The sequence below is a fragment of the Agelaius phoeniceus genome, chromosome 7 (genome assembly GCF_051311805.1).
Source record: "Agelaius phoeniceus isolate bAgePho1 chromosome 7, bAgePho1.hap1, whole genome shotgun sequence".
NCBI lineage: Eukaryota > Metazoa > Chordata > Aves > Passeriformes > Icteridae > Agelaius > Agelaius phoeniceus.
In genome coordinates this window covers 44,176,621-44,201,686 of record NC_135271.1, presented here as the reverse complement: position 1 = coordinate 44,201,686, position 25,066 = coordinate 44,176,621, and the positions used below count along the sequence as shown (strand labels likewise).

Here is a 25,066-nt window from a genome sequence, read left to right as displayed (position 1 = left end):
GAATCCATGACAGAGAAAGCTGCAGAGGCAAAACAAAGTTTGCATAGGTGCCTGATCAAACCAACATTTTGAAATCACCTCTTACTGAGATCTCAACAATGTGTGAGCAGACAGTTTATCAACAGAGAAACAGATTCAGGAAATACTCTGAATTAGCAGAGCTGGAAAGAGAGAGAATTTGCAAGGGAAGTATTATATAACTTTGCCAGGCTCTTGCTCTTCCTGAATGTCCATTTATAGCTTCTTTTTTAGGCACCATATATCTCTGAATAAAAAATATATTGGCACATATATAAATTCTGCCCAAAGAATGAATAAAACATCTCAGTAAAGGTTTAGGATTTCTGGCAGAGCTTTAAGAACCTTATCCACTTCCCTATCCTCATCTTTTTCATCCATGAAGGTTTGGGGATTTTTAAACACCGAGGTTTTCCCAAGATTTGACAATTTCATTGTTATGCAATGCACACCAACACCTAAGCAGTAATTTCCTGTCCTTGGAATGGAAATTTCCAGACCCAACGAGACATCCTTGTTCACTGAAAGTGCTGAAGGGGAAAAGTGAAGAGGTACAGATGAAAATAGGAAGTGGGAGCAGAGGAAGAAAAGGTTGTGTTGGTTTTGTGCTAACCAAATAAGAGTAGGTGATTGTGTTAATCAGTACTGTAAGACCTCAGTAATTCGTTTTGCAGCTGAAGAGTTCTGCAAAGTGAGAAGGTGACCACTGGCAGGTAAATATCCATGAAAAAGTAGGGTTTTTTCTTTATTCATAATAAATTAAACTCTAATTTTCATAATAAATGTTAAAGAGTAAGCCCTTAAAGGTGAATGCTTATTTACCGCACTCATTAGTTTTGATTTACTCGTTTCTGATCCATAATGCTTCCAGAACGAAATGGTGAATTTCAGAAATGTTGCTGAGCTAAAGTGTCTGGCTCATTCCAATTTGTTAGATTTGTGGCATAAGGCACAATAAGTGCTCCTGGTGCCAGGCTCTGGGGTAACTTTTGACCCATTGATAAGGCCCCAGTGCTGCTGCACATTTGGAGGAACACAAAACAGAACGACCACAAGAAAGTCTGTGAGTGCACTGACCATGTGGGAGAAAAGGTGAGAAGGAACTTCTGTCCCTTAACTTATTTTTCTTTTAGTTTAAAAGTTGAAATAAAATATTTATTCAAAATACAATGCTAAACATGAAGTACAAAAGCCAACCAGAAGGAAGGGACTTTCCTCCTGCTTTGTGCAAGAGGGCATATGATGGGGAAATTACATTTAATCACATGTTCCCTGGAGCTACAAAGGGAACATTAGTGTGAACAGCCTCAGTGATGTGCTTTCCCATTGAGAACAGGCTAAAGGTAGCCATTTCCAATGCAGCTCTTCTAAAGTTGCTATGCAGGCAGTATATATTTAAGGAGAATGCTTTTCAAGTAGCATTAGTAAGAAACTCCCACATTATTTTACCTCTAAATATACAAACATTTTCAATATTTGCTCCAACAGACAAAATACTAAAGCAGTCATCATATACTTATGTTATGCACTTATGCCTATTTTCTGGTAAAAGCAACCTTCTGACTTCTCTCACAGCAACCCACAAAAAAAAAAAAGCAAGTACTGCAAAATCAGTCTTGACTCTTTCTTTCCTCTAGGATAAAGGGTCAAATTAGTGGAAGAGTATAACAGTAAGTTACAGAAAGAAGAACAAAGAAAAGACTTAGAAACAAGAGCTAAGGCAACATGAAAGGCTTCAAACATTCTTTTTTAATTGAAATGTTCTGTAATTAAAGTAAATTTTGATAATGGAGAGCATTATGGGTTTCATGCATATTTTATAAATTCCATTTTTTCCCCCCTCTTTGGCATCAATAGGACTCTCTTTACTCCTTAGTACTGCCAAAAATCCCAAACAAAAACCCAAACCTTTTATCCCAACAAACACTTTCCCAAATCTTGGTAAATGTTGCCCTTCATAGCTTACCTCTAAAGATAACCTTCAGAAATGCGGCAAAAAAATCTTTAGGGCCTCCTGTTTGTTATCCTCAACCCACCTAGGGCAGATTTAGTTATCAGAGGGAAATAAAGCAGATTTGTCTTACACCCTCTGCACCACACATCCTTCCTGACCTCAGGAGGTGTACCCAGACTTGGCCACTGTGGGATGGGATGGGATGGGATGGATGTCACTGGGCTCAGGCACAGAAAAACCCCATATCCATGGCTATGTAAAGCCATGGTGGTTTATAGAGCCCCAGGGAGAAGAGGTCCTGTGCACATGGCAGTCCTACTTCAGCCTGCTTGGTTTAAATTAAACAATTGATTTGTCACTGCTATTCCCCAAAAGCACCAAAGTCTGGGGAGAGGAACGCTCTCCCCTTCCCACTGTGCTCCTCTAATGACTGATCAGCCCCAGCAGTGACACATGTACTCTGTGCAGATTACACCTCTCATTAATTGGCCATGTTGAGTAGAAAGAACAGGAGCAGGATAAATAAATTAGTCTGGTTCCATACAAGCGGTGGTGGCAGATGAAAAGAGCACTGAACAGGGAAAATGAAAGAAACATGAAATAAGCAAATTACACAGACACAAGATTAGTTCAGGCTTTCTCTTGATCACAAGAATTGGATTTTATCACTCCAGATAAGAAATCCCACACTGTAACTGATTCAAAGTCTATCTGCAGTGATTTGCACTTTATATATGAGTGCATATGGGCATGACTGCAGTTACAATCTGCAAGTTACAGTTTTAATCTGCTCGATGTTACCAGCACACAGTACACATTTTAACATGGCCAGATACCAAATCAAACATCTTGGAAAAACAAGATAGGAAATGCTGATAAAATACAGCAGTGACTTGAAAAGCAGCACTTTAAAAAATGATACAAAGCTCCTGGCTGAGAGTTCCTAATGGTGAAAAGGGAACCTGTCTAAAAATGAGACAGTATTTTCTTTTGGATTTGATGCTGGTATGGCCCACGTGCCCTTTGCAAACATTCACTTTTCAAGAGGAATGTGAATAATCTTGAGAAGGTTCAGAGAAAACAGACATGTGAAAACTCTTAAGGATTAGAAAGCACAAAGCTCTCAGGGGCTCAGCATATACAGGCTTTACAGGAGATGACTGTGGGTTACTTTGACCTCAACCTATATTCCTACAGGACAGCAGAAGAGAAGCACCATCAGGCCAGTTGAGGAAGTTTATAATTGCTACTAAGACTGGAAGGAACCATATGGAAATCTGAAGCAGAAATAATGCCAAGTCTTAAGGGAGAAAGCCATTGTTGGAGGACTTCACCAGAGGAAACTGTGGCCTTTCCATTGTGTGCTATTTAAAAATCAAGACTGGATATTCTTTCCCAAAAAGCCATGTTTTTATCTTAATCAGTCCATGAATATCCTGTGTGTCATACAGAATCTGAGACTAATCACAGATCTCCCTCTGGGTATACAAACTATCCATCCATATTTCTGAATCCACACAGAACAGACTGAATAAACTGAGAAAGATATATATGTCAGTGAGAAAGACCCTGGTGAATAAGGAGCTGTCTTCTTCCTTAAATCCAAGTGGTATTCAACAGGTCTTTCTGCTGATGTGCACTGCAAATCAGGTCAGGAAGTTTAGGTGATTATTGTATGCTGCTGCATTATCAGTCTCTTTTGAGAGACTGATAATGAGATCAGTCACAAGTAAAAGTGTAAGTAGAGTCACATGTAAAAGGACAAGAGCCTAAGCTTGAAAAGACTTGAAGAGAGGATTCCAGCTCTGCTCCAGCACTCTGCAGAGAGGAGAGACTGGGCACACTAAGTCCTTCTGTACCTGATCCAAACAGAATAAATAAATACCTTAATGTATTTACTACATATTTTCTCAGCACAGCAGCCAAGAAGCATCCAGCTCTACCTGTTCTGCTACCACTGCAAACATTCCACTCTTTTTACTAAGTTTTAGTTTTGTTTTGTCTCACAGGTTATTTATTTGCAGCTATCCTCTTTATAGAATTTATTCTGTATAATCTCAGTCATCAGAATGAATGTTGCTTCTGAGGTTTGAAAAACTGTGCAAGCCCAACATTCTCATGCCAATAAAGAGAAAAGGAATGGCAATGTGAGACCCAGGTGGTCTCCCACTGTCACATTGTTTGGCCCTGTGTATGGCACTGATAAGTTCCTTTTTCAGTTGACAAGAGGCTTAAAAAGGTCTTTTTAGGCAGGAGGGAAGGCACATGGAGGATATGAGCATGCAGAGTATTTGGGCACACAGAGCTGGAGGTAACTAGGAAGAAATCCAGTTACTAGTAAGTAATCTCTGAAATCTGCATGAGACACACACTCCTAGGTGTGTCAGCGTGGAAGAAGGAGCCACAGAAAAGGACAATGGGTGAAAAAAAAGAGAGCACTATGACTTAAAAACACAATAGACTTTAATTTAGTGAAAACATCACCAAACCTTGGTGTTGTTATTCTGCTGCTCTCATCTGCAGATGAGAGAAAATACAATAATGGCAATCCTAAAGAAACAAAACTCTGATATAATTACAGGGAGATAAAATAAGACTGCACACTTTTAGAGCCTTTCATAAAACAGGTTTTCCCTCTCAAAATGCAGCACATTTTTTGTTGTAGATATAAGAACAGAAGTAACTGAAAGACAGGTTTGGTTATGATTAATGCAAGTTCACACCTTAAATTTTCCATTATGTTTACCAGCCTTCTGCATTTTCTAAAATTATTGTGACATTAAGACTATATTTTTATTCTACCAGAAAGGTGTACAGAAATAGCAAAGGATCCACATCAATCTAGACAGAAGTTTCTCTAACAGAAAGACTTCAAAATGTTCAATTTAATTATTCAAACACATTTGTTTTCAGAAAAAGAACTTAATGGGTTTAGACAGATGGGACACTTTCAAATTTCAAATTATGCTTTATTTTACTGATAAACATAAATTTACTCAAGCATATGAGTATAAAAAACTCACCTTCCAGAAATTATCTACTTTGCCATAAACGAGAGATTGATTCTGCCTTTTGATGTCATTGATGTGTTTAATGTCACTGGAATTCAGGTGCTGCTCTACCACAAATCCAAGGAAGCTGTTATCTGGAGTGTGAGCTGCAAGAAACAGAGCAGATTCAGCACCTTTGAAAATATTGGTTAATGCTGCATTAGAGTGAATGTTGTCAGAAAAGAAGCTATAAGGAACATGATCACCTCCTTTTTATTAGTACTGAAAGATACATTTGCTTGCTTTATTATCCAAAATAGTTTTTATTAATTTTAAGTCTTGCTCCATATGCCTACTGGAGTAAGCAGCTATTTTCTGTCTTGTTTCTGATAATAAAAACTCAGCTGCTGGACTGAGTCCAATGGTAATGATCTTTTTTGTCTGTGTGCTAAGCTTTATTTTATTATTAGAGATAAAAGAAACAGAAGAACTCCAGCTTGACAAATCTCAGAGATACAATACCAACAATTTGAAAACCCCCTGGATTTATGCTTGTTAGCAAAGATGCAAGCAAAAATGGATGTTGCTCAATGGCATAAATAAATTTTAGCCAATTTCTTGGGTTCACCTCCTACACTGGAATTACCAACACCAACCACCCAACTTTCTGTGTATTATGCACCCATGCTAATTACTGGCCTACCAAGTCACAGTAAACAAATCAGAATACGAATTGCATTGCCTAATTCACCCAGACAGTGATCATAAAATATTTAAATGTGGCAAGTGAAGTCAGCAATACTGCTTTAAATCCAATCCAGGCCAAAAAAAGACTGTGTACAAAGGATATGCAATTTATTGATAGTTTTTAATATTAATTTTGGCCCCTGTTGGTCTTTTTTCCAGCAGTGTCAGTCACTGTTCCACCCCCTATAAAGAGACAGATATTTAGGCTCATTAAAAGGGGTTCTGTTGGTTTGGATTGGTTTTTTTTTGTAGACTTTTATTTTTTGTAGACTTTTATTTTTATATTGTTTTTTTTTTTATTTATTTTGGGTGTTTAATTCCAGTGATGGACTCCAACACTCAATGCTTCAGGTGGAAATCTATCCCTACTATATAAAAGCTATTCCAACACATGGGGGTTTTTTGCCTCTAAGAAGTGGCAGAGCCTCCCAAATGCACATAGAAAAAGGCTGCAATAAACAGCAGGATCTCCTCTCTAGGCCTCCTGTTAAATTCTGGCACACAAGCTGACAATTAATCACATTTTGAAAAGCTTAAGAACCCAAACCAAAACAAAAAACTCCTAAATCCAAAGACAACACCCCAGGCATTTTCGATACGTGCAATGTTAAACCTCTACTAGAGTTATTAAAAAAAATTCTATTGCAATGATGAGGTTTTGCATTTTTGTTCCTGAAAATCAGCCAAGTGGATAATGCAGGAGAACAGAGAAACCATACACAGTGTACACGTCCCTCTGCCCTTACATTTAGTCTTTCAAATGACAATTACTCTTTTTCACAAAAAACGCCTCAGCAACAGCCAGGCACCCACTTAGGCCCAAGGACTTTTTAGAATTTTACATAGCAAACAGCACATTTCAAATATGTCTGAAAAGGGGCATTTTTCCATCTTTTCATATTTTTGGATGAGAGACTGCATTCAAAGGAGAGGCAAGGCAGTACACACTCAAAAGAAAAATAAACCTTTGTTAAAGTTAGCACTTTAAAACTGGTGGAATTTAGTGCCTCAAACATCATGGACAGGAAGCAGCACTCAGATGGATTTTTAAGCAAGATCACGCACTTTTAGAAATACCAGGGCTGTTATTTTGCATGAAGGTATTTGAATTAAAAACATGGCAAACATAAAAAGGAGGAAAAGCTCTCATGCTTCTGGGAAACTCAGAGAACAGTCAGGCACTTGGTAATATGCCACAGGTTTGAATATGGCTTGCTTGTTGCTCAGGATAATTTTCTGCCCTTATAATCAGAGTTCTCAAAACATAATAGAGTCTGGGGATCTTGGGAAGCTGTCCAGGGCCCCAATCTGCCATAAAATCTTTACTGATGCATAACATGCACTTTTAATCACAACCCCATAAAGATGGTGCTATCTCTGCAGCAGAGTATAAAACAACAAATATAAACTTTAAATATCACAAACCATATTGACTCTTCTGCACCTAGTAAAAAAAAAAAAAAAAAGGAAAAAAAAAATCCTTGAATAATCCATGGCACTGAAATCACTCATGCTTCAGAATTCGTTTGCCTGCAATCTATTTATCCCTTTTGCTGCAGAGGAAAACCTGCCATCATTTCCAGCAGTAAAAATTGGAAATGGGTATTTATTAAAATTCCAATACAGTCATACTCTTTGGAAAATTCATTATGAAGCAATTTTCTTTGCACAAGAGACTGTACCAGTGGCAGTCTGTACTGCCACAACAGAGATCTCTAGAGACAAGATTTACTTTCTCCTGCATTGCATGGAGTGGGACTGAGCAGTGCACACACAGCTGTACCACCAGTGCTCCTCCAGCTATTTTCACTGAGTGCATCATCCCCCTTGGTGTTATCTTGAACAGGCCTCACATCTGAATTTCCCAACAGCTGGACAACTTAAACAAAGCACAATTGAGTCCCTTTTCCATTTAGGACATAAACCGATAAATATTAGCAAATGTGGATACAAAACAAGCTCTGCTTACTAATACCCAGACACAAACTCTGCAACCACTTTCAAGTCACATTTCACCACCACATGTTTTGTTACTTGCTTCCCAACAACTGTGAATGCAGCCTTTTATCTCTTGAACAACCTTCACTTATATTTCTCTGGAAAAACTTGCACAGCAAATGTTGACAGACAAAATATGCCTCTCTCAAGAATTTTACAGGGCAACTGAAATCAAAAGCATGTCAGCCTGACAGCAGCATGTATAATTCTGCTGTGAAAAGCAGGAAAGTTTCAAAGATTGATGATGAAAGCTGATGAGAGAGAACAGAGCCCTGGTCTTAACGTCAGACAGGGACCAGCACCAAACTCTGGAGGTGGGCTGATCATCATGAAATGTTTCCTTACAGGTTTCCTTACATTTCACCATGAAATGTTCCTTTGGGCTGAGTAGCTCCTGCACACAGCATAGGGCTCTGCCCTGAGCCTCCCTTGCCCTGCACCTTTCAGAGACAACACAGCTGAATTACTGCTGCATAAGAGACAGATCCCTTGATTCTGGAACCTACTGCCATAAAGCCAAAGACTACGTACAGACCAGCTCACACTAATAATTTAATCTGACCCAATTTATACAGAATTTGCACCTTTTTTTGTGTATGTTTTGTTTCTTATTTAGGTTTGGCTGGGGTCACTTCAAAAGATATTTATTGATGCTTCAAAGATCTACAGCAGTGCTGAAATCTACTCCTTATTTTACAATAGCTTTGTACACTGCTGGCAAATAAATTTTAGTCAGTTTACCTTAGGATAAATACTCACAATATGAAAACAAGCTAGGTACATTTTTTTCACAAAGCCATAAAAAAGTAATGACAAAAAAATTTTGCTGAGTGGTCATTTTAAAATTCGGAACACAAAGAAACAGTGAAAGGATGGTGCTGCTCAGCTGTTGAAGAACAAAATCAGAAATACAACACTATAGCTAACATAGGTCCAAACTTCAGCTCAACAAGATGAAATACATGAGTTTATAAAAATGTAACTTAGTAAGTTCCTCAAAGATCTATTGCTTCATAGTAATATTAGAGAAAGCAAAAGTAACAAAAACAAACTCCCTGATACTTGAGGGTAAAGCCAAGCATCACTTTCCACAGGTACCCATGGCATAAGGATCCCTACCACTATTTATATTAGTTTAATATTTTTGTTTTCTCATTGCTTTGTGGAAGCACAACAGAGCTGTTGCATATCTACAGACACTGCCACAAATCTTCCCATTTAGCAGTTGCACTTTATTAAACTGTGAATTTGTCTTTCATAATGAAAAAATTCTTCTTAATGACAGCATTCCTTTTTAAAGCTCTGAATTATTCACAAGCACAGAGGTACTTACGGAACATTGTATAAAACTGCTGTGGATTGAGGTTCCACTTGCCCCATGGTGTCTTGTGGCCTTTAGACTGGGCATAATGGGCATGGTTAAACTCTGGCTCAGTCCCAAAGGAATCCAGAACTCTTAGCATACACCTGAAAAAGAAAAAAAAAACTACTGCAGGTACACCTACATATGTATATATAAGAATGTGCCTATATATGCATAGTTATGATAATTAAAATGTGTTTTGTCTTTGTTTGCAGCGGTGGAGAACACATAAACAGAAGGTACATTTTAATTTCAAACATTTCTGTTCATATTACATTCACAAAGATGTTATGAACAGCAAACTCAAGGATATATCAGATATTCAAATAACAGCCCTGGAGCTTATTTTGTCCTTACAGAATGAAAGTATGCTTTAAAATCCAAGTAGAGCTTATGGGAATGCCACAGTGGCCACCTGCATTTCCTAGGGCTCTGGAGTAGAATTTAGGCAGAAGAAGAGAGGATTTTCCATGTGTTTTCTAAAGTTCTCCACCATTACCACAAACCAAATGCAGCAACCAGGGGCCACATGCCAAGAAGATGAGAGCAGAAGAGGACATTGTCTTTAGAGAATTGTATTTGGTCTCCAGGTTCTGACTTTTAGAACTACTGTAAAAGCACTGGTTTAATATGCTGAGCTCTTGCAGTCAGCTCATTTATTTGTTTATGAAATATTTTGTCACAGACTTTTGAAGAACCAAGATAAAAGTCAATTACCTGCATCTACCAACACACAACAGAGAGAAATGCTGGCACTGGATTACAAAGGGCTTGGGATGAGAGAACCATGCTCGCCCTTTATTTAAAATCCTATTAATTTCTTGAAAAAGAAAGGGCCAGAAAAAGTGTCAGTATGAAGAAGACAGTACATGTTATAGGATAGAGATTCTAGAAGTTATATTTCCAAAATGCAGCCTGCCAAATCTTTGATATGACTTGGACATACTGACCACTGCCACTGAAGTGCATTACAGGGCTCCAGAGTTTACCATTCTTCAGCCCTCTACAAACAAAATTGCAGAAAAAACTTATTCATGGATTAAATATCATGTACAATTGTGTTATAAACACAAACTCTTATCACTGCACATTGTAGCACTGGGCTCATATGTGCTAAGGAAGGGACACAACCTCATGGGTGGCAGAGAAGGGAGGTAGCTGCAAAATGACAATTAAAACAATTTAAAATGCCTATTTTTCACAGTTTTCAACATTTCCCATGCTCCAAGCCCATACGTACATTCTGTTCAGTAAAACACCTGATTTTGGCTTTTAAATGTGAAAGAATTTAGCCTTCAAAAGGTAAAAGAACTTATCTTCAACTATCTATCAGCTTTAAAAATAAAAAATTTTAGTCCCCAAAGTAAATTTACATGTTACTTATATGCTGCTCCTTTCTCTAAAAGTATTCAATAACGTGGGAAGTAAAAAAAAAATCCCAGCAACTTTTAAACTCTTCTATGAAATGCTACCTGTGTATTTCAAAATACAAATTGAGAAAAAGGATGTGTTTTTTTAAACCTTCACAGAGATATTTCAAACAAAAAGAAAGTCAAAATATACAACATATTATGATTCACCAAACAACAAAGCTGACAGATCAGTTTCTGTGCAGTGTTTTCTGTCAACTGTTCTCAATGAAAATATTTTACAACAGTGGCAATTATCTCTGCATCACACAAAATACTCCAGCAGGACCAAAACAAGTTCTGCACTGATGAATCATTCGGTAATAAAAGCCCTCTCATTTCTTGGCAGGTCTTTAAAGAAAATTCCTCTCAAACACACAGCTTTTGGCCAGGTACTTGAGTACAGGAGAACAAAAAATAGGAGAAAACTACTGAAAAACTGCAACATTACTGGAGGTTGTCAAGAGATCCATGTAAGGAGCACTACTCTGCTTTGTTGGCTCTCCTTTTCCTGAACTCAGATGTAAGATAAGAAGCACTAATGGCTCACAGGGATATGAGGAACCATGTCCAGTACATGCAGGTTTCTGAATCAGGACAGGCAATGTGAAGCAACAGAAATCCAAACCAGAAAGCAGGAAAACAAAAAAAAAATATTTCTATGATTTGGTATAAAGTCAGAAAAAAAGATGACAGAAAAAAGTGCAAGTCTGTGCAGGAATGGTATGAAAGATCAAAGCTTCAAGTGGTGAAACGAATCCCTGAAATGCAGCAGAAAAGAGCTGGTAAAGATTTAAAATTTAGAAATGAATGTAATTAATAGCAGTTATGCTGAACTGATATTTTAATATATGTAGGAATGCCTTGATTGTCTACCCTACTAGCATATTCTCCATTTGTTTCACTTAATAATTTAGATGCCTTTCATTTTTAAATTATTTTTGCATACAATGCATTAGCATTTCTAAAGTGAAATAATTAATTTTAAAAATGACAAAACAGTATTTTTTTTTATAACTCAGGGATATATTTTAAATTAAAATGCTAATTTGTTATACCTTTAATTTCAGTTTTTCCACTCTTCCTTCCCAAAATGTCACCTAGCTTTAGCAGTGAAGCTGCAGAGAATTTCAGTGTGCCCTGAAATTGGTGTCAGAATAAGTCTATTTTCTGCCTAATTAAAAAGAGGATTGCTAGGTAGTAAATTGCTTTAGAAACATCCATATTAGTCTTTTCTGTCTAGCACATTAGAAGTGACAATTTTAGAGCTTAAAAGAAAAAAAAAAAAACCAGACAAAAGTAACCCAGGATTATTTAAAGGGAGTTTTTCTTTCCCCTTGAGCATTGGGCAGAAGCAGAGTCTTAACATCTTAACAGAGCTGACCTAGTGGACATATTTATACACATTTTTTGTATCCTTCTCCTACTTCATCAGGCCACTCAGTATTTGCATTTAAAAACTCAGGACAGAAAATAACCCTCCTAAAAAAGATGTGTTCTAGAGAACACGCACAAAGCAGGAATGTTGCTCATTTCTCAGGATAGCTGTCACGTTAATTTATTTCAAGAAAAAAAAGCCAGCTGGATTGTTGGCATATGGGAATGAGTCATTGCTAGAGAGACTGTGGAAAAATGAAAAAATACCAGATTTTTATGTGCTGCATGGAGGATGAGGGTGCTAAGAAGGACTGCACTTCTCAAACTATATTAAACTAATTATTTGAGTGTTGATTCATTGCACACAAACTGCATTCAAACATCCACACCTCAGAACTGAAAAATCCAGCAGGCATTGCTCTGCTTGGAAATGAGGCACACTCTAAAATGAGATGTGTTCTGCTGTGTTCCTGCTATTTGCAGCACCAATTATCCCACAGATAAAGCACACACTACCAAAAGTCACTGGTGCTCTCAGCTGTGCAGAAGAGTCTTTCAGAAATACTCACTCCCAAAGCAGCAGGGTCATTCTTTTGAGCTTGCAGTTCCAGAAACCTGATTTGCAACTACCAAAAATTTCCTCAGGGCTCAAGTTCACCCAGAAAGATTATATAAAGCACTCATATGAAGCGACTGTTCTGAAGGCAGAGGCTCATTCTGCCACTCTATTCTGATCCAAAGTGAATAAAAACATTTTAATTCATTTTTATCTGAGTCTGGTCTGTGTAAAGCAGACTGAGCTGACCTGCACACATCCACTGAAAAACACTTTCTTTTGAGACAAACAATTATTCCTACTGACATAAAATACAATGAGAAAAGTGAGAAAAAAAGCAGAGTTTGTAAAGAACAAGGGCTAAAAAGCAGCTTTATTTGTGATAGTGTTTATTTTATTGGAATTAAACAGAAATTGATGCCTATGCTGTTATAAGGCACTTTGTGGTTTTAACTTCAAAACATTTTAATGACAAAATTTGTAAGATAACTCATGATGCTGGGAGAAAAAACTGTGATTGGAAGAGGATCCTGAAATAGGAGACAGCATGCATGCAGCTACAAATTAATTCCTCTGCTTTAACCAGTTCTGTAGTCTCTGCTAGACTCTGGATCCTCTTTGGTACACTGAATTTGAGAAAAAGCCTCATGTAATTAGAGCGATTCATAATAAATGTAACAAGTTTCAAGAAAGGTATACAAAAGATGAATTGTATGCAATGACTCAAACCCCTAAATGTATGTACTTTAAAAAAGCAAATTGAAGGAAAAGCAGTATACAAGATATCCTAGGGGCTGGCAGAGAAGAGAGAATTCATTCTCCAGAACCCTATTAGAATAAGCAGTAATGGGCAGTTAGCAAAACACCAGGCCAAGAAAAACACATTAAAGAAAAACTTAACTATATAAAGCAACATGTTGGGGCATCTTGTTCAGTCTTCAGTAAAAGATGAGGCAGAAAATCTCTCATGAAAGACAAATGTATCCTTATCTATTTTTCAGTCAGCCCATGGACTAGATGAGACTCCCTTCCAGTCCATGAAAGGCAGTGCTGCAGAAGACAGGCATTCAGATACCTTTTACTCCCCCCAAAGCCTCCAAAAATTCTACAGTACCTAAGGTACTTGGACTTAAATGTAATTCTGCTCTCCTAAACAAGAAAACACCAGCCATTACCAGAAAATAGTAATCAATGTAAAACAGATTGATAATTCAAGATGTAATTATTCTATGAGGAAAGAAAAATTGAATAGCTAATCTACAATCTCAATATATTGTTCCATAGCTTTTTTACAGGATATACCAGACAGGTAATTGCAAGCAGACAGGAAGAAACATGTAAAATTTATAGGAAGGGTTTCATATCCTGACCACAGTGCTGCATGTGATCTCCTAGTGACAATTACATCTGGCAGACAGACAAGTAACTGTTGCTGGGTGGAAAATGGGATTATCTTTATTAGCAGGCTCCTAAAAACTAGAACATCCATTTACTCCCCTGCTTCAAAAAAGAGATTAAGAGTAATCTAATCTGCAATGTTGATCACAGTACTCTCATTTACAATTACACTGGAAAGATCCAATGCTCCAGAAAATCCTGAGGGTGAAAGAAAACAGTTTCTCTGCCATGAACACCTTCCAACACCTTCCTTCAAGTAGGATTTACTGGACTTTGTGGGTCATGAAATATGGATAATTTGAGCAGGTATAGAAAATTCAACATCAGTAATTGAGATTTGGATTTCTTTCATGCTGATGGGTATTTGTACAATGCAAGGGAGCCTTAATGATTTAAAGCCATTGACAAAAAGAAAAGCGGTTCTAAAACTGCAGATGTGAAGAAAGATGCACAAAGTCATTTCTTGTGACTCTCATCTTCCATTTCAAATGGAAAGATGTTTATAGATCACAAAAGCAACAGTAATTGCAGTTTATTCTTCAGACCTGGCCCTGAACTCTTTGCCCAGTATCTTAAGGAATGGAACAGAAAATTGCACTGCAGTTGTTGGGCAATACAATTAGAACAGATAAATCTCCACAATCATTGATCCAGTGTGGTTACAAACACCAAAAAGCAAAACATGCCTCTGGTATTCCAACTAAACAACAAAATGCAGTAATCTCTCAGCTCACCTACTAATTTACAGAAAAAATGGAGAGAGGGAAGTGCAGGTAAAGAAAGGAGGGAAAGAGGGGCAGAGGTGATGATTTATCAAGAGGATAATTAAAATTTTTAAGATTAAAAGTACTTGAATCCAAGAATCTCAAGCATGCTGGGGGGGATAATGATGGCATGCAAAGAACAAGTTTTACCCTCTTTAATCCTAAAAGCTAAAGACAATAGAAAAGTGCATTTCACTTTTAAACAAATTCACGTGAATGGACTTATTTCAGTATTTTGACATATCTTATTCAACAAAAGCTCCTTAACAAAGCAGTTTAGAGGGCAAGTGAGTGTTATACTTACTGGTAATGAACCCATGATGGACCAAGGGTTTTCTTAAACTGAGTTAGTCCCACAATATCAATGTAAATGAGTTCTACAATTTTATCCCCCTGGGTTGGGCAGCCAGATCTGTTACCTACAACCTTCTTCATAATCCTGAACAAAGAAAGAAACAACATAAAAAAAGCATTACTTTCCAAATACCTTGAACTGATGCTGTAATACTACTTATTCAAATAATTCCAGTTTCCAAAAAAGTTTTACTCTTTTACTGTTTGAAATCATGATCCATGTAAGAACACTGAAATGCTGGAGATGCTCTACATTTATTAAATGTAAAGCACTAATTTTCACTAAAAATCTCATCTAGTTTAAGCAAAAGCATGATATGTTTGAAATGCTTAAAAATAGTGTGCTTTGAAATTATTCAAAATAATTTCTGCCTTCTATTGACAGCTTTATAGTATAAGTGCTCTCGATAAAACAATGCTGTCATGTAATTTAAAAAAGAAAGCTGCAGAAAAAGCACATGTGCTCAAGCTTCAAACAGATGTTTTATGTCTGGTGCTGAAAGAGTTGGCAAAGCAGGACAAGGAAGAGTAAGGAGCAATTTGACCTAACACAAGCAATTAACTACATCAAAAGTAACATGTTTAAAGAACTTAAACCTTTATCTTAAAAAGAGATACTGAGTGAAGAACAGCAGAAACTGAAGCAGAGGACACAGAATTAAGCTAGTCTGTAGCATTTCCCATTGCAGCTGGTTAAAGCACCTGGAATGTTAAAGACTAAGCTGCTTAGTTGGAATTTTACAACATTCATTTATGAAGTCCCAGGAGCTTGAAGCTACAATGAAAACACATTATCCTTTCCATGGCACATGTACTTAGCTCATGAAAATAATCTTATCGTCTGTTTAGTGAATTATCACTTTCATTTTATGCTTCAAGAAATTATATACTGTTAATAGAAGCTTCAAGAGTTTACAATTCTTTTCTTCTAATTCTGGTTTCAAAAGCGAAAGTAATCTCCTTACTCCTTGAGCTCTGCCAGTGAAGCTGAAATCCTGATGTCATGGCCCAGTAAGTAGAGAGATGTAATTAAATCACTCCACTGGACTAATTCACCAAGTGGGCCACCGCTAAACGCATTTTCTGCAATCTTGAATCCAGATTCTTTTGTCAAAAGCCCCAAATGAACAAGGATCTGGAAAGGAAAGTCATATGTTTGAGTTATCGACGTGAAACATGCAACTGTTATACATTATAGCAGTTTTTCTTTCTATTAAATTCCAACTATGGCCAAAAAAAAAAAAATCAAAGGAAAGAAGCCAATACTTCCACTTGAATAATTTAATTTTGTAATGAATGCAAGGACTGAGAATCTCCAGCAAGGAGCTGAGCCAGGCAGGCTTAAGAGAGAGTAGAAATATGAACATACATGGGGCTGCTGCCACTCAGGACTGGCTCCAGGAATAACAAGGCAAGAAAGCAAACCTGTTGCTGTGTTTGCAACTTTTGGCTTTATCTTAACTAGTTAAGGTAATTAAAAAAAAAATAAATCAAATGAACTACACCTTTTCACTTCAAGTATCTCATGGCTTTACAAGTGAACTCATTACAGGAGGTCTAAACTGATCCAATCCAAAGTTTTGGTTAACTTTAAGTCTACTCAAATCCAAACCAAAGATATACCATTTAGAGTCTCAATTTTTGACAACAAAGATGTACAGTTGTTGCTTACCATGACTACATAAAACACTCCAGTGTCATCAGCTTGCAGTAAATTCACAGTTTCTCCCTTTAGAACACAGTTTGTATTTAGTCTACATTGTCTCTATTTTATCCAACACTATACAGATCAGAAAACTTACTCCAAGATTGACTCATGCAAAACACTTAAAACGATCTGTAAAGCAAATACCCATTGCAACAGAATTTCAAACAGCAGAATATTTCTTGAACGGAGTATAAACACGACCTTTTATATTTTCTATTTCCATTCTGAAGCTACACCTGGAACAAGAAGGTTGAAAGAGCCCATATAATGGAAAGTGACATAAACAAAAGTGCTCTCATTTACCTTTTTTCGCTTTCTTTTCTCCAAATTTTGTTTTTCTGCAAGTGATTTAATGGCTTCAATCCAGGTATCAGCCATTCGTCTGATGCGCAACATCATCCACCTGAATTCCTCATGCCTTGACATCATTTTGTAGAGATTATCAAAGTTGATACGAATTTCAGCCTTCAAGCAAAGCATTAAGAAACATCCCAAACATTAGTTATTCTTCAACACACTTTCCAGAAGTTAAAAAACTGCTCAAATGTGAGCTGTTTATATTCCTCTTTGGAAAAAAAGAAATAGAAATAGGAAAAAGGATACACTCCTAGCACATTTAGATTTTAGTTCAAATATTAAAGACATACAGACACTTCTAAACTACATAAATTACTGTTATTTTTATTAGTAGTACTTGGTAGCCCAGAATACATTTGCAATGTTTCACAATGCATTTATTTCTGCAATATAAGGTCTGGTATTGTTCATGTGCTTCAAAATGAGGCACAGGTATGTCTAAATTATTATACAGAACAGTAGGCTCAGATTTATGCGTATCATGAATCTTCCAAACACAAGGAAATCTCCAATTATACCAGGAAGGAAGAAACATTACTAGGGTCTACATTTTAAAGGAAATACTTGTTTTAAAGCTAGACTGTTCAAAGATAAATTGGTTTTAAAAAAAAGAGGCAGCCTATATCTATATTATGTAAGAAATGTTCATATGCAGCCCAGCAATTATCTTAAATTATCTTAAAATACCTAATTGCTACATAATTAGGCTGCAACAATTTAGAAACAACTCTGTGTGCTTACAGTACTTAATGGGAAAAAATTGGGAGTAATCAAAATGTTACTACAAACCTGAAATGGATCTAAGCCTTTTCCATAAATGCAGTTTTGTAAAAAGGCCCATATTTTTGAACCAATAAAAATGGACATTTTCACATATACTTAACACTGGTGAGCAGTTTGTGGATTTGTAATTTTTCTCAGTATCTGCGTAGAGTATTTCATAAATTTAAACACAAATATGCTTTTAATGAAAATCTACCAGCAAGAGCACAATACAATGACTGAATACGTGAGCTACACATGTCAAGGAGGATTCTTTTCAGCTTTGAAGAACTGAGGAGTAAAAATTGCAAATTCTAATCTTTTTAGCATTTATGTGGCACAGGATTTCAAGATAGAATTAGTAAATTCTAATCTTTTTAGCATTTATGTGGCACAGGATTTCAAGATATTTTGCATGAATCACAATTACTGAATTATTTTTCCTGTTTGTCCTTATTAAGGACATGGTTGTTCTTACCACTGTTTTTTGATCAGTTTCTTCATTAGGATTTTTTGCTCTCCAAGGTAAACGAGGACACCAATTTTCAACCTGTAAAACAATCATATCAAAATAAATAATGTTACTTTATTTTCAGCTTGACCAAAGCCTCCACTCAATGCCTTTATATTACACCTTTATGTTAACCTGATGGCTTAAATAAGTAATCAGCTGATAATAAGGTGATCTTTTCAAGATAAAATTGCTTTTTTGCAGAAAAAGTTTAAGATTGCTTTTTGCAATTCAATGCTCTTTTAACCCAGCAAATTTGCCACCAGAAGTCACATTTAGATATTCATTCAAGATAATGAAAACAGAAGATCAAGGCAGAGGTCAGCTGTTAAATGCTCAAAATACAATTTCTCTGAGCAGTTCTAAAATGTTTTCAATAAGCTTTTTATGCTTCTACACCTTACAAAAATATGTATTTTGGAACATTTCCATCTCCCTAGAATATCTTTATAAAAAGACAAAGCCAGTTAAATTGAAGGATCAAAGTTCTACCTTGTAGCAATGCAAACCAAAAAAGTAAGAATCATTATAGAATCAAAGCCACCATGTTTGAAGGCTATAAATCAGGTAATTATAACATAAGGAACAATATTCACAAGCATCAATGAGAAACATGATCAATGCAAATGCAATACTCCTACTATTGTCCACTAGAAATAAAAAAGTACAACAGGAAGTAGTAGTCAGTGAAGAAACAGCAAATGGATGCAAGTCACTGAGAGCTCCTGAGCTGCCCCCAGGGATCCTGCCTGTTGTGTAGAATCCTTATTATTTATGTACCTTAAGAAATTTGACCACTTGCTCTGGGGAAGGAGGAATCTCAGTGTTGGAGGCAAACCCATGAAAACTGAAACATGACTGTACTGTGAAAAGGGGAAAATGCAAAAATTTATCAGCTGGCTAAGACACCCCATCACTACTGATTAAGTTCACAACTCTCACAGAACTGAAAGTCAGAGTTGCTTTTATGGCTCCTCCAATCACAGACCTGTCAAAACACAATTTTAGCTTAATCATGCTGCAGAAGCCTGGAGCATTACAGATTAAAGGCTTAAGATCACACCATATGATTGCCTAGAGGGCCAATCACATGAAAATAAATGAATAGCCATCCTAACCTCATTAAAGGGAAGAAATGTATCAACCTTGGGTTCCTCAGACAAATCATAAAAAAGCATTTTGAATGCTGTGACTTAATCTTCTCAATGTGTTTAATATAACATTTGAAAGCAGTGACTTATCAACCTCCTTTGAAAACATCTGATTCTTCAGTGGTCTTCAACTCTGGAACCACACCAGAAAGTGTAGCAATTATCAAGCCTAACTTTTACAACTAAAAAGTTGTGGCAGAAAAGAGTTGCAAGCTCCACATTACAAATCATGCACAGTCACAAACTCTGGGGTTTTTTTTTCTTTGTTTTAATAGTACAAATTTTGCATTATTCCTAGCATTAGAACTGATCTAAATTAAGATATGACATTTCAAGGACTACTGTATGTGCCCCTTTTCTGACTTTATACATTTCACATTGCACCACAAGGCATCCTAAAGGAATTGCAGATTTTTCAGGGCTGCCAAGGACAGTTCACTGCATGCTTCACTGACTGAAAAACAAATACAGTTCTTTTATGCTTTCAGAAATATTCCCTCTAGTCTAAAAATAAATTATAATAATTCTCATCATAAATAAACACTTAAGGAATAGATTCAAAGTAATATCAGCGTCTGCAGTTGGTCTGACTCTCATTTTTCCTTATTGATCTTTAGCAATGATGGCAGAAAGGACTATGATATCACTAGAGTGGGTGATGAAAACTCCATGAAAACTAGAGATCTACATACAAGCCCTAATTTTGAGCAAGGTGAAGGAAGGCAGTGATGCTCATTTGGATCCTGCTCTTTAACTTGTTCATTTGATCATTTAAGACCAAACACTGAAGTTGCCTCTGAAGAAGGAACCAGGGCTCCTCTTGCCCATTTCCAGCACTGCCTTCCTCTCACTGTTACCATCAGCTCTGTCTCCAGCTGATTCTCTCCATAGCAACCTACTGTTGTACTGCCAGGGAGATGATTTAATAGGAAGGATGTGATACCAGACAGATTAGTGGTTAAAGATGACTGTTGGGAAGCAGCAACTGCAGATTTGAAGACAGACCATTTTTTGGATGAGTGATATAAATGCTAAGCTATTATTCAGAACACACTATATTTATCTTTGTACTGTCATATTTTTGAATAAGACCAGCTGTGCCTCCTGTTCCTGGTACTGAATTCAATGCAAATCAAGGGCATTAGATAGTCTTTGATCTTGCTCAGGAAACTGTGTCTACCTGAGAAGCCAAATGTTCCCTACTTGGTTTGGAATCACATTAGTCACAGCACTGCCTGGAGTATAAGTAGCCAGCTCCTTAAGGTTAAGTTGCACAGCAGTTTAGAAGTTCAAAATTTAAGTGCTACATGATTCCAGATACTAGAGAAAAGCTGGTGTAATGAACTGTTCTGAGGTGTAAATGGCTAGGTTTAGGATGAAAAAGAAAACCCAAACAAACCTAATAAATTTGAAGAGTACTTGCTTTATAGAAGCTTTGCAGGTGTGTGTTCCAGTGCCTCTTCCTCAGACACACAGAAACTGAATGCAAGGCAAGATTGCAGCACTCAACTCTATTACAGAGCAAGTACTTCAAGCAAGGTTTTAAGAACCTGACAAACATCTGTAGCACTGGAGTAGTCTGAGCATCTTCCAAATTGAATCAAAGTATACTCTGCCAGCAGCTCTGCACATTCAAAATTTCAGAAAGACCTTTATGCTTTCAAAGAGTCACAGTGGGAGTTGCATAAAGCTGGAGCTGAAGGGCACGCTCTGAGCCCTTGGGATAATCTTCATTTTGGATTCTGCCAAAGGGCAGGTGCAGCCCATCCACAGGGAAGCTAAAACAACTTTCTTTACACACCAGGTGAACACACTGCTCAGTGTACTTCTATCCATGGTACAGTGCTGCTCTTAAGTGAGTCCAGGAGAGAAGAATGCACAATCAAAATAATCCACTGCAATATGTGGTGAAAGAAAATGCATCTTTAAATTTATTAGGCAGTATGAAGGCAGTTAGTGAACTTGTAATGCCAGAAATCCCATTGAGAATTTGATGTGAAAGGACTGCTCCAGTTGGGAAGATGACTTGTTGAACTCCTATTTTTTGTTTAGCATTTCCTCAATGACAGAATCCCTTGGAAGAGAATCTGTGATATGCAAGGTGAGTGCCTGTCTGGTTAGTGAAATGGAGCAGGATACAGGCAGCTTTGGACGTGGCTGTTTCCAAAGGCAGTCTCAAATTTTGGGGAATAGGTACCCACAGCCCTGGTGACAAGGCAACACAACATTTCACACATCAGTCAGCAAACAGCCTCTTGTCTGCCTTCAGCAATGGGCACTGTATTTGACTCCTCTCATACACTGGCATTTATGTCTTTTCCAACAAGTCATTGAAAGACTAATCCCAGTTTAAGGTGACGGAAGAAGAAAAAAATAACAGCCCAAATCACCCAAAATCAGGCCAATCCACTAACAGGTAGTTCAGGGACAAAGTGCTGACTATCATTAGCATTTCAGTTTCTTAGGGACATATGTAAGATGTCTAAATAACTCTGAACTTCTGGTGATTTACATTTCAGACAACAACACTGGTTTTGTGAAATTTCTGAGTATTTGCATAGAGTTGAAAGAAGCTGGTTTGATGTTACATTACACTGAAGAAATGCAAATCATTGACTCAATGTCCAGGATTAGCAGCAGAAGCTGTGGAAAGGGGACTTCCCCATGGACGTGAGCAAATTGCAGTAAACTAGAAAAATCACAAGGATTAAAGGAATCTCTATAATTATGATACCCAGGAATTTTCACTAAATTGTGCCTCAGAATACAGCTTGCACCCTGGAAACAAGTGCATGTTCAAAATCACCTTTGGTTTATGTTTTACACCTGAAAGCAGAAGTAAGAGTATGAAGAAAAATCCTCCCACTAGCAAACTATGCCTTGTGTTTCCATCAAGTCTGAAGGACTGCAAAACAAAAATTCTGTCCAGCAGTGTATTAGCATACATGCAAAAGCTATAGGAGTCTCACAGACTGGAATTCAAACCAGTTTTAAACCTTTCAAGTGCTGGATTCCAAGATGGGTACCAAAAATTACATGTGCACCTGAAAGGTGAGCTGGAGATCCAAAGCCTGGGATTTTAGAGAGACCTGCCCAGCCCCAGCAGGTAAGCACCAGTGTAATGGGAGGGGGTCACTTGCACCACAGCTCCCAGCTGACCACCAGTCCCACTCCTGAGTAGAAAGCAGTCCTCTCAGAGAAACATGGATGTGGATGAAGAAAATTAAAAAAAAAAAAAAGATCTATAAGCTCCCTCCACTTTCTCCACTTTTTAAAAGGTTGGAAATAGTGTGAAAAACTAGTTTTCTAGAAGATATTTTTAAAAGCTTAATTCTTCAGCTGCAAACTGACATTTTGCAGTGAAATATATTTTTGTACTGCCTAGAAATTAATTTTTTTACATTTCTGCCCAGAGGCAATGCCATCCCTGAAAATGATAACTGTGCCAATGCCATTACAGTGTTAACAACTGCTTTTTTCATAACTAAATGCTAAGTTTAAAAGTAAGTAACTCTTCTCTATGGGCATCACAGTTAAAAGGAAGCAAGTTTAACTTGCTGTTTAATGTTTGCTATTTCTAATCCCTGTCTGGCTCTGTATTCAAGGGAATGCAAGCCTGGTTTTGTTATTCAGGCCATTTGTATCTCACCCACTCTTCAAAGACTCCAGCACAATTCATGTTCTGAGGACCAGAGGGTGGGGAGGCACAGGTCACCCAGAGCAGCTGTGGCTGCCCCATCCCTGTAAGTGTTCAAGGCCAGGTTGGACAGGACTTGGAGCAGCCTGGGACAGTGGAAGGTGTCCCTGCCCATGGCAGGGGTTTGAAAAAGATGAGCTTTAAAGTCTCTTCCATCCCAAGCCATTCCATGGGTCTGTGACCACACAGCTGCATATCACACCCCAGGAAAGATCCAGTGCCTGAAGCAAAACACTGAGAAAGAAATGCAAAAATCCTCTCAGTTTCAGCAGCAAGTTTGCACAGGGGACAGCTTTAAATAAAAGGCAGAAGCCTGGACATGCTGGGCTGGTTTGGGCTGCCACACTTGCCTCCCATTCTGCTCAAGCAGCCAAGACACAAAGCAGTGCACAAGAGCTGTTCCTGAGTTCCTGCAGGTGTTTTTGCCACCCAAAGCAAGGCAGAACTGCTGGTACCTGCCCTTGAGCAGGCTCTTAGGAGGGAACACCTGGGGCAGCCTGGATTTTGTCAGCATTGTTTCTGTTTTGCAGACACTCATGGGGAAAACATAACAGAGGACATGGCTGATACCCAAAGGCCAGGGTTTATGTCAGCCTTTAGTTTCAAACCTTTACATAAACTGTGGACAAATGACTTTGTGTCTCTCTGGTTCTGACCCATATTGCACACCAAAATGAAACATTTTGGGCTCCTTTGTTTACAAGTTTAAAATCACATTACAAAGAGTACTGGATGAGCATAATGTAACACCCTAACTGAACTGCTTCAGAATAAAAAAAGTAGACCCTAGAAGAGTATGAAAGAACACAGACACTTGTCACACTAGATTGTAGAGGTGATTTGAAGAGTAAAAGTAGATATAAGCATAATTTCATGCACATTGTTTTTCCAAACTGAGGTTGTACATAATGTGATGCATATATTGCTTTTGAAACATTCATGTACACAACCATCTCACTCCAAGAGTCTAACCTTGAAGTAAAAAAGAAAAAATCTTAACAGTAATATCCTTTCCATTACCCTAATACATTTTAATATTTTAAATCAGCAGTTCTGACTTGAGAGCTCTGTAGGCACATTTATCATTCAGCTGTGCAACCATGCTATAAACTGTCAACTCTTCATCACTGTCCACGTTGACAAATTACTCTTGCAACAGCATTTCCAAGTTATCCCTAGCAGCCAACACACCTCATAAATCCACATCATTGTAGTGTTATTAGAATTTCATTTCATGCTTGCATTCGCAAACATTTAAGCTTTCAACCTCTGCTGCTGGACATTAATCATGAAATTAATCATAGGATTAAGAATGCCAAATTTAAACTCAAGGTTAATAACACACTCACCCAATATTAGTTTTACATTCTGTCATAAGAAAACACTCTAAAAGAAAAAAAAAAAAAAAGGACAATACCTTTTTCTGAAGTTAACAAATATACACATGGGCTAATTGCACTTTTATTCCTTCATGAAATGAAAAGTTGACCAAATTAAATATTGCTGCTTAAATAAAAAATTCAAATCCCAAGACCCTTGAAAAAAACAACCATTTGGCCTCTGAAAGTCTGCTCACATTTGGCCATGAAAGATCAATTATGAAAGAGCTAACACCATCAACTGACTTTTCAAGACTGATGAAAAGGGAAGATTGTAATGTAAAAAATTGGGATTTAACAGAAATGCAAAACAGTAAATGTCATTGAAGAATATTAGTGTCTTGGCTTCAGCTGAATATACATCATCATTTTTAAGATATATCTGCATTAAAACCATGAAGCACCTGCTGGTTGACAGAATACTAATGACCAAACATAGCTCTTCTGATGCTAAAACAAATCCTTCTAGGAGAAACCTTAGATCAATTTCATATGATTATGAAACCATATCTCTAGCCTCTATGATAAATAACAAAATAAATAATATAGTTGTACTTTATCTTTTCCTTCTAC

The 25,066-nt window shown here is 37.3% G+C and overlaps 1 protein-coding gene across 4 annotated transcripts in view; it reads right to left on the bottom strand.

Moving 5' to 3' along the window:
• The window catches only part of MGAT5 (alpha-1,6-mannosylglycoprotein 6-beta-N-acetylglucosaminyltransferase), a 112,226-nt gene that overhangs the window by 27,475 nt on the left and 59,685 nt on the right, over window positions 1-25,066 (bottom strand). For all 4 annotated transcript variants that reach the window (XM_077181733.1, XM_077181734.1, XM_054636386.2 and 1 more), the window contains 6 exons: window positions 18,234-18,305; window positions 16,940-17,101; window positions 15,894-16,063; window positions 14,879-15,013; window positions 9,041-9,174; window positions 4,996-5,129 (listed from right to left, as the gene is read on the bottom strand). In XM_077181733.1, the coding sequence (XP_077037848.1) occupies window positions 4,996-5,129; window positions 9,041-9,174; window positions 14,879-15,013; window positions 15,894-16,063; window positions 16,940-17,101; window positions 18,234-18,305 (807 nt within the window). The remainder of the gene's footprint in view (window positions 1-4,995; window positions 5,130-9,040; window positions 9,175-14,878; window positions 15,014-15,893; window positions 16,064-16,939; window positions 17,102-18,233; window positions 18,306-25,066) is intronic.